At 61.0% G+C, this 9,888-nt stretch overlaps 1 protein-coding gene across 1 annotated transcript in view; it reads left to right on the forward strand.

The window, feature by feature from the left end:
• Positions 1-6,546, forward strand: part of Pip5k1c (phosphatidylinositol-4-phosphate 5-kinase, type I, gamma) — a 23,431-nt gene extending 16,885 nt beyond the window's left edge. Inside the window, 4 exon segments of the mRNA XM_013022843.1 lie at positions 1,457-1,580; positions 2,549-2,626; positions 5,055-5,138; positions 5,407-6,546. Coding sequence (XP_012878297.1) covers positions 1,457-1,580; positions 2,549-2,626; positions 5,055-5,138; positions 5,407-5,409 — 289 coding nt within the window. The 3' untranslated portion in view covers positions 5,410-6,546.
• The last annotated feature ends 3,342 nt before the right edge of the window (positions 6,547-9,888 follow it).

A 9,888-nucleotide genomic window follows, 5' to 3' on the forward strand; every position in this document is an offset into this window, starting at 1 on the left:
GCGCTCTACCACTTGAGCCACAGCGCCACTTCCGGCTTTTTTCTTTTTGCTTATGTGGTGCTGAGGAATCGAACCCAGGACCTCAGGCATGCAAAGCAAGCGCTCTACCACTGAGCTACCTTCCCAGCCCTGAGGATCTTTTTTTTTTTAAGATTTTTGTTAGCATCCAGTGGTTGTACAGGGATATCAGTGAAATGTCCACAGGTGTGTACAACGTAACCCACTGAGCTCAGCCCTCACTTCCCTAACCCTAATTTATTTATTCAGACAGTATTTTGCTTGAACTAAGGCCCTGAGCTAGTGTTCTACCACTGGAGCCACACCTCCATTTTCTGCTTTTTGGTGGGTAAGTGGAGATCAGAGTCTCAGGAACTTTCCTGCCAGGCCTGACTTCAGACCTCAATCCTCAGATCTCAACCTTCTGAGTAGCTGGGATTACAGGCGTGAGCCACCATGTCCAGCTCGTGATTGAGTTTGTCCCACAGACATTAGCAAGCACTCTTGGCATTGATTGGCTCCACAGTGCCACGGAGAGTTCATTTGACACAGGCAGGTTTGCTGCCATCCATGTCTTACCTTTTACTAAATATAGCTTTTTTTTTTTTTTTTTTTTGTCCATCCTGGGGCTTGAACTCAGGGCCTGGATGCTGTCCCTGAGCATTTTCACTCAAGGCTAGTGCTCTACCCACTTTGCGCCCCAGCACCACTTCCAGTTTTCTGGTGTAATTGGAGATAAGAGTCTCATAGACTTTCCTGCCTAGGCTGGCTTTGAATCTCAGATCTCAGCCTCCTGAATTGTTAGTGTTATAGGCATGAGCCACCGGCGCCCAGCTTAAATCTGGCTGTGTCATTCAGTTTTTTGTCAAAAAAATACCACAAACTCTACTAAACCTAACAGGGGAGCCAGTCCCCGCCCTCACCATTCACCAGACAAACTGTATGCATTCACACTTAAACACTGGCCCTACTTAAGAACACACCTTTGTCCGCTACTGAGCCTCAGTTTCCCCCTCTGTTCCTAGGGCTAATCCACAAGGGAAGGCTCAGAGGCCTGAGCCGGGCCCTGGCCTAAGTCACCGAGAAAGGGCAAAAGCAGGCTGACCCCCTGGGGGAATCCTATATTGCCCCACTTTGCAGACAAGGAAACTGAGGCTCCAGAAGGCTGGCTTTTCTGGCACGTGTTCTGTGCCAAGGCCACCGTGGCTTGGTCATAACCCGTGCACCATGGCACAGACCACAGGGAGCTGCATTGGTGGGGTGTCCACTGTCCTTGCCGCTGCATGGAGTCATTGGGGGGAGGGGGAGGTGAAGAAAGCTCACTGCCTGTCCCCAGCCCCCTGGGGGGTTTGTCGCAGTGGGACAGAGGGGGCACAGGGAAGATCGGGGCAGGAGGTTGGGAAGATGGGGGCTGTCGGGAACCTCCCGGGAGCCCAGGGTGCCTGCCCCGTGTCCCCAGGGTGGAGGCTGCCCCAGCCGGAGCATCTGCCGTCACTGTGGACGTGGACACGGCCAGCCAGGCTTCGGAGCCCGCCAGCCAGGCCTCCGATGAGGAGGACGCGCCCGCCACCGACATCTACTTTGTAAGTTCCCCAGTGCCAGGCGTGTGCAGTGTCCATGTGCCCCCCACGCCCCTCCCCACAGCCCCCACGTGCCGCGTGGGCACCGGACGGGCGCCGTGGCCCCTGTACACGTACCCTTCCACACTCGTGGCTCTCACCCCCAAGCTCCTACCCCACGCCCCCTCTCTGGCCTCGGCCACGCCACCCCACTTCACACTCTCGCGGGGAGACCCTGGCTCAGGCCAAGGGCCTGGGTACCCTCAGCCGTGTGGAAATGAGAACGTTCTCCAAGGGTGGGCAAGGGTCGGGGGGAGACCACACAGCTGCCAACGCTGGAGGCTGGGTCAGCCTGGCCTTGGGTGCCAGTGGACACCCCTCCTTCCCCCACCCGGGGCTCACCCCCCCATTTCCCACACGGTCAATCCAGTGACACCCCCCCAAAAAACCCAGAACCCTGGGGCCAGCCCCACTCAGATGTCATATGGCTACATTGTAGCTGGGGACAGCCAGAGCTCCCCCTCAGCCATCAGGGTCCCCTGGGGCTCCAGGGGTCAGCCTGGGCGCCCGGCTTCCGCCCTGAGCCTGAGGCCAGCGTTGCTTCCTGACTAACAGCCCCCCCTCTCAGTCCTGCTGTGGGCCCCAGAGCCCAGGCCTGGCCCTGGATGGAGCAGAAATGGGTCAGTCCCCAGCCTGCAGCTGGGGACCCGGTGTGTAGCGGCCTGGTCTGTTGCTGGTCTGTGCCTGGTGTAGGGTTGGCCTGGGGCCGTGTCTTTTCCGGATGTGCCCGTGTCCCTGCAGAGCGGCTAGCAGGTCTGTGGGACCCTCCTGCTCCCTGCACACGCCCCCCTCCCCCTTCTCGTGCTTCAGCCGGCATGTCTCCCCCACCCCCGCCTGCCAGCCCCGCTGTCTCTCCACCTCTTCCTGCCTGGGTCCTGTCCCTCATCCTGTCTACCCTCTCTTCCTTCCTCCCGCCGGCCCGCACCCGCCAGTTCGCCGATGGGAGGTACTGGATTTTCTCTCCCCGTCATCGCCGACTGCGGGCCATGACGCCAAGCGCCTCGGCCACTGTAAGTGACCGCAGCCGGCCACCCGGGGAGAGGGGGCCTCGCCCACCTCGGGCCAGCAGGGAGCTGCGGGCCCCCTGGCCCTGTACAGTGTCCAGCGTCTCTTCTCCGAGGATGCTGGGGAAATAACTAGTTGAGGCTGGCCGATGCCTGTGTCCTAGGAGACTATGGAGCGGAGCCCCAGGTTGAAGCAGGGACTGATGTGGCGGGGTCTAAGCTGACCCCTCCCCCTGCCCGCCGGCCTTCATCTTCACCCCAGCCTTCCGGTGTCCAGTGTGCTGAGTGGACACTTCCTGCCGTTCAGATTTGTGGCACAGAGCAGGCCACATGGTCAGCAGAGCCCCGAGCACCACCACAGATGAAGTCTAGGCACTTCTTTCTGCCATTTGAACATCAAGCACCCAGAGAGGCTGAGTAACCTACCCAGAGCTGCACAGCATCAGAGCAGAGGTGCAAGACTCTCTGTTCTCAAGACGAAGCCCCCTCAAAGCAGCCCCCCAGCCCCATCAGCCAACCTGTCTGATTTGTTTGCCTTCACTGAGTGCCTTGGTCTGGGTTGGAAAGCCGGGAAGGACAGGGAACCTCGGCAGGGCCCAGCGGAAGCGGAAGCGGAAGCATGGCAACCACAGGGAAGGAGAGGGGAATGGCTAGCTGGAGGGCGAAGCCCCAGGCGACGTTCCCTGGCCTTGATCTGGGGTCCTGCATCTGGGCACCGTGCGGCCCGGTGGCCCTGCCAGAGGACAGGGAAGCTGGCCCTTCCACCCTGTGATGTGGTCTTGGTGTCCAGTTGTTTCCGCCCAGGGACAGTGGCTCCTCCCAGAACCTGCTCTGACATGGCCTTCAGAGCCACTGCCAGCCTCTCCTCCCCCACCCAGGCTGGCTCTCTGGGGGCCTTGGGGAGCCTCCTCTGATCCCATGTTTCTGAACCCCAGCACAAGCTCACAGAGCTAGCGGTCACCCTTCCAGTGTGGAGCAGCAGTGCGGGACGCCTGGGCTGGCCTCTCAGGCCAGAGAGGTGATCCTCCACCTCCTCACGGGCGTTGGTACCTTTGTGCCTCTGTCACTCCCTCCTGCGGGCCTGGGGTGGGACTTCCTGGGCAGAGGAGCTGCCCCTGGGAGGGGAGGATCTGGCCCACCTAGACAGCACAGAAGATCACAGCAGGGAGGGACACTGGGATAACCAATGACTGGGCTGGGCTGGAGGGGGAGCGGGGTGTCTCAGCTGCTATTTGGAGTGGACAGATCAGGGCCGGGCCTAAAGGTGCTAGATGGACGGAGCCAGAGTAGATGCATGTTCAGACCCAGGCAGAAGTCCACAGCTGGCTGTACCCAGAGGGATCTGGAAAACTAAAACCTTGGGCACACAGAGAGCATGAGAGAGGAGGACAAGCCCCGGGCCACCAGGAGCAGACGGGAGTCACATATCCCCACACCCCCGCCCAGACTCAGCAGGGAGGCCCCTGACGCGGCCTCAGGTGAGCCTGACTGGGCCTCACCCTGCCGCCCCCCCACTCCCTTCGACTCTGTCTCAGATGACCCTGCTCCAGGCACCAGGGCGGCATGGCCCGCCAGCTGTGCGTTCAGGTCCCCACAGGCCTCCCCGCGGTCGGGAACAGTGGTTTATGCTCCGGAGCATCAGAAGCACCCAGGACCCAGGATCCAGCTCAGGCTGACCCTCAAGGGTTGGAAGGAGGGGAAGTCAGTCAAAGAGGAGCAAGGGGAGGAGGAGCTAGCAGGGGAGGGGAAGCAGCTAGCAGAGGGAGGGAGGAGGCAGGGTCAGTGGGTGGAGAAGCAGCTGGAAGGGTGGGGCCAACAGAGATGGGCCCTGGGTCAGCAGGTGTTGGAAAAAGCTGGGGGGACAGAGGCAACATATCAGGTGGGGCGGAGTTAGGGGGTGGGGCCTGCAGAGGCACTGGAGGGGTGGGCGGAGTTAGGTCGGGGGCGGGGCCTCCGTGTGGGGCGGAGTTAGAGGAGTGGGGCCACCCGATAGGGCGTTCGTGTATGGGTGTGGCCTCTGGTAGGCGGGGATAGAGTGGGGCGGAGTTAGAGTGGGGCTTCCAGGTGGGATGGAATTGTCTGTGGGCGTGGCCACATGGGCGGAGTTAGAGGCGTGAGGTTTGCACCCGCTCGGAGGCGCGGGGGGGGGCGGGGGTCCGCCGGGAGGAGCGGGGTCCCGCGGCAGAGCGTCCCCACGCACCCCTCCTTCTGTCCTTCCCTCCTGTCCTGCGCCTGGACCACACTAACCGCCGCCCGCTGCCTCCCGCGCCGCGCTGCGCCCAGGGTCTGGGTTTGGGGCCCGTGCCCGGCCCGGAGGGCTCGCCCGCGTGGGTCCCCTCTTTTTATTTTCTCCTGTCTCTTCCTTCTGCCTCCGCTGTCTCGCCTCCTCCTCCCTGCTGCGCCCCTCCTGCACGCCCGCCCCCCGGCCGCGCAGCCCACGGATGAGAGGAGCTGGGTGTACTCCCCGCTTCACTATTGCGCGCAGGGGCAGCCCGCCTCCGACGGCGAGAGCGACACAGTAAGTGCGGCGGGCCAGGCCCATGCCCGGCAGGGACCCGCGACCGACGGGGAAACTGAGGCTGGGAGGGCGGGCGCAGGCAGCCCCAGCTGCGCCCAGGTGGCCACCCCAAGCATCTCCGAGCCTGTTTCGGTCCAGTGGCCCGGGAAGCCCGGCGCTGGCACCCGGCTTGGTTCAGGCAAGGTCCGGCTGGCCACGGGAGGCCTGGCAGGGGGGGTCCACGTACCCCCCAGGACTCCCCCCTCACCTGCCCCCCTCACCTTTGCAGTAATGTCTATGCAGTCCCCACCCGAGCCCGGCGCCCGCCTCGCCCCGGCTGCTTCCTGGAGGCGCTGCCCGCCCGGCGGAGGCCACGTGCCCAGCGACCGGCCGCCCGGGCCACCCCTGGCCGGACCTCGTCCTCGTCCTCCCCTGATGGATGCTGACAGCGAGCCCGTCCCCACCGACAGTTCCAGGGACGACGGGGTCCGCCCCAGTATCCAGGCCCGGGGAGCAGCGACCTGTGGAGCAGCAGTCGTGTATTTATTTGGGGTCCTTCCTTCACAGAGACGGAAGCACGCATGTGCTTTTCTACGAAAAAATGACAGAAGACACACACAAAAGCGCAGGAGACCCCGGGTGGGTCTCTGCTGCATTTGCATGTGTCCCGGTGGCCCTGGGAAAGCCTGCCCACTCGAGCCTCACCGAGCTGGGCAGCACAGAGGTGGCAGACACCTGGAAGCAGCGCCTCCCTCCCTCGACTCAGGTTTGGGGGCTTCTGTGCAGGATGGGCATCCCCGGTGGTGGTCCTGCCCAACCCTCTGCCCCTCCCCCCCACACCCACTTAACGCCAGGAGGGATGCCCCACCACCCGTGTGCACTATGGGTAAGAATGGCCAAGACGTTAACAATCAGACCCGCACCAGGAGGGACCTTGCACCCATGCCACTCCATCTTGGTACAGCTTGGGACTGTGGGCCACACGATGCCCAGAAAGGACTCCAAGTAAAATAACCTTGGGCAGGAGACCCTGGCCTCAGGACGGGTATAGACAGCAGAGTCCTGGAGATGACCAGGGCTGACCTTCAGCCACTCCACCCCATGGTGGCTACCCAGGGCCTGGGAGTCCCCTTCCAGGCCAGGATGGGCACATCTGTACAGTGACCGGCACACCTCAGCAGATGAGCATCCAGGGCCACCGGGCCTCACGAGGCTGCGGCCATCATCACCACACAGGACTCCTGGAGGTGAAATGGGTCACTGTCGTCAGCACTCCTCCCCTATCCAAGAAGCCCTGGCAGGAGAAGACACACCTTCGGGAAGAAGCTTAACCTTGGGTCAGCCAGGAATCAGGTTTTCTTCCACTGTTGGAGGAAGTGCAGGTGTGGCTCAAGTGGTAGAGCACCAGCCTTGAACAGAAAAGCTAGGATAGTACCCAGGCCCTGAGTTCAAGCCCCAATACTGGCGTGCACATGCACGCACATGTGCGCACACACAAATTCTGTTGGAAGCTCCAAGCTGCACAGCTATGGCCTGTCCAGCCCCTCCTGGTTCCATCCCGACTTCGAGGAAGCCTCTAGCCTGCCCCTCCAGCCCAGCTGCTGGGACCAAGCCCACACTCCACAGTCCACCCAGGACTCCTGAGGCCAGGCTTCACAGGGCCCGAGGGGACACAGCAGGGTCCTCCCTCCCCTGCCCAGGGAGGGTTTGTCGCAACCTGGGAAGTGGCCTTGGCCCTGATTCCCAGACAGGCACCTGGTCAGCCATGATTGGTCTCTTGTCCAACTGCCCTTCTACAGAAGGAGGTGGGGGGTGGGGAACACTGCGACAGAGATCTAAAGGGGCTAAGACCTGAGTGACAATCAAGGCTGGCTGTGTCATGGCCACTCCTGGACCCCTGGGGACCAGGGTCCCCACATCCAGTTGGTCATCAGTGAATCCTGTGCCGTGGGGGTCACGAGGCAAGGATGATTCCCACTGTGGATGTCCTGACATTTTTTGTGTCAAGTCCTGGAGACTCCTTCGGAGACCTATGTTTGCGTGGCCACGGTTTTTGACCCTTTTGTGTCAAGGGACCACATTGTTATTTGGGAGACACAGAGTGGAAAGGCAAGACCTATTTATAACATTTGGCACTCCTCACCCTTCTTTAGCCCCCAGGAGGAAGGTTCTGGACTGTTCTTCCTCCACCTAGGAAATCTGTAAATACCCTCATGGCCACTTCCACCCACCCATCCCCATCCTTCTCCGATGGCTGCTACCATTCCAGTCAGGGACAGTGTCCAAAATCCTGTACTGTAAGATCGGAGAGACATTTCCTTTTCTCTCTGATTGACAAGGTGGAATCTCCAGGTGTCCTCTCCGGCCTCTGTCCCTATCCACCCCACACCTGATTCAGTGCAATACTTACTCCGTCCCCCTGGGGACCCCTAGCCATGGTACTGTCTCCACCGCCCCTTGGTCCCCCCACCCCAGGACATATGTCCACCGACCTTTTTTTCTCTGGTGGTTAAAATTTGCATCTCCCAATCTCGTTTTTAATGGCCGAACCAATTCTTAAAACTGCAAACCTCGTGTGTCTTAACTCTCACTGGGGAGGGGGGGGTCCCCCTGGTCCTCAGCCCCTGTGGTCTGGTGTGTGACAATCCAGAGCACGGCTGCCCCTGGCTCCCACAAAGAAGCCGTGACCCCCAACCCAGAACCATGGGCACGTCCAATAGTCCAGCTACTGCTGGCTCCAGAAGACACGTGTATGCAGCCCACCCGCCCATGCCACAATCCTTTTTACGTTGAAGAGATCTCTAATAAATCGGGTATAAACATCAGTTTGTCTGCTTGCCTCTTGCGGGGGCAAAGGGAGAGTTCCTGGGGTCTGAGGTTGGAGGATGGGCTGAGTCCCAGGTGGGCACTTAGGGAGGCCAAAGCAGGAGGATCACTTGAACCCAGGAGGTTAAGGACAGGCTGGACAACACAGTAAAACACCCATCTCAAAAAACTAGACACCATAGAATTGAAACAAGTAGGTTGGACAGAGTGGTGCCTGTCTGTAATCCCAGCTACTAAGGAGGCAGAGGTGGAAGGATCAATATAGACCTTAGCGGAAAAGAAAGCAGGGGTGGGGGCTGCTAGGAATATGGCTTATGTAGTAGAGCACCTGCCTAGAACCTGTCAAGTCCTGAGTTCAAACTCCAGTACTGCTATGAAAAAGGCCCAAGCACATTTAGAAGAGCTGTGGCCTCCAGGGGATCTGGTTCAGCTCAGAAAACATCTCAAAGCCCGTGATGTAGTGCAGTCAGACTCCAAGGAGCAATCTTCCCGAAGTGCATGCTTCCTTCCTGGGGTCTCACAGGCCTGGGGCATTGTCACAGCCCGGGGCCAGCAGGATCCAGTATTTAGTGTTTCGAAGTTGTAATGTGTCTTCGTTTCTTTCTCTCTCTTTTTTTTTTTTTTTTTTTGCTGGTCCTAGAGCTTGTTTTGTGCTCAAGGTTAATGTCTACCACTTTAGCCACAGCTCTACTTCTGGCTTCTTTTAATATGGTTAATTGGAGGTAGGAGTCTTGTGGACTTTCCTGCCCCGGCTGGCTACAAACCTCCATCCTCAGATCTCAGCCTCCTGAGTAGCTAGGATGCCAGGCGTGAGCCACCGGCGACCAGCTCTATGGCCTTTTCAAACTCCTCTTTTTGATTCGACACCCCGCCCACCTTTCTGTATTCCCCCCATAGCCACGCCCCCTACACGCCTCCGCAGGCATTGCTCTTGGCCACGCCCACTCGTCACAGGGCACACCTCCCGTCACGCCCCCTTAGACCACGCCTTCTTTCGGTTCCTCCTCCAACGTCTTGTCCAACCTCGGACCCGCCTCCTCTGGGTTCCGCGTTATCAAGCCCCGCCCTATTCAAGGTTATGAAGACCCGAATGGAGTTTCCTTTTTCACTGCCTGAAGAAAGATGCCAACCATTCCCGCTTACCAAAGTCCAGTCTGACTCTTACCACGCAAGTCACGCACGCAGAAGTAGAGGCGATTCTAGGTCGTCGCCTTCCTGCGATCGGGGAGGCGGGAGGGGGCTCATTCTCTGGATCAGGCGCCCCTGGGGCAGCCCCAGAGGCGCCGCGGCCGTGGAAGGCCCCTCAATCCCGGGCCCCCGGCTGCCGGCGTCCGCGCCGCCGCCGTCGCTTCTGATGGGTGGTGACACACGCTCGCGCTCGCGGTCGGCGGGTCGCCGGGGCCGGAGGCAGCGGAGTCAGAGTGCGAGTCGCAGCCGGAGTCGGAGTCGCAGCGGGAGCCATGGTCGGCGCAGCCGGCGGCGCCGGGAGGACGAGGGGCGGCGCCGGCGGAAGCGGCGGAGCCGGGATCGCAGGTAGCGGCGGGGCTCCCTGGAGACACCCCACCTCAGGCGACGTGTCCGGGAGGGCTTCCTGGAGGGAGGGACGTCGCGGCGCGGGTCGGAATGAGCCGGGCGGGGAACGCAGAGGGCCGGGCGTTCCGGGCCGGGCGCCTGCGGGTTGGAGGGGCCGAAGGGACCAGGAGCGCGGGAGGTGAGGTCGGAGCGGCTGCGGGGAGCCGCCGTGCGGGGAGCCGTCTGCTCGTCGTCCGGAGTGAAGTGGGAGCGTGGGAGAAGTCTGAGCAGGGCCTTGAGGTGGCGTGGCTTGCTGTGTGTGCGTGCGTGTGTGCGTGCGTGTGTGTGCGCGCGCGTGTGCGCGTGTGTGCGTGCGTGTGTGTGTGCGTGCGTGTGTGTGCGCGTGTGTGTGTGCGTGTGTGCGTGCGTGCGT

This window comes from Dipodomys ordii, unplaced genomic scaffold, assembly GCF_000151885.1.
Source record: "Dipodomys ordii isolate 6190 unplaced genomic scaffold, Dord_2.0 Scaffold64, whole genome shotgun sequence".
Taxonomy (NCBI): Eukaryota; Metazoa; Chordata; class Mammalia; order Rodentia; family Heteromyidae; genus Dipodomys; species Dipodomys ordii.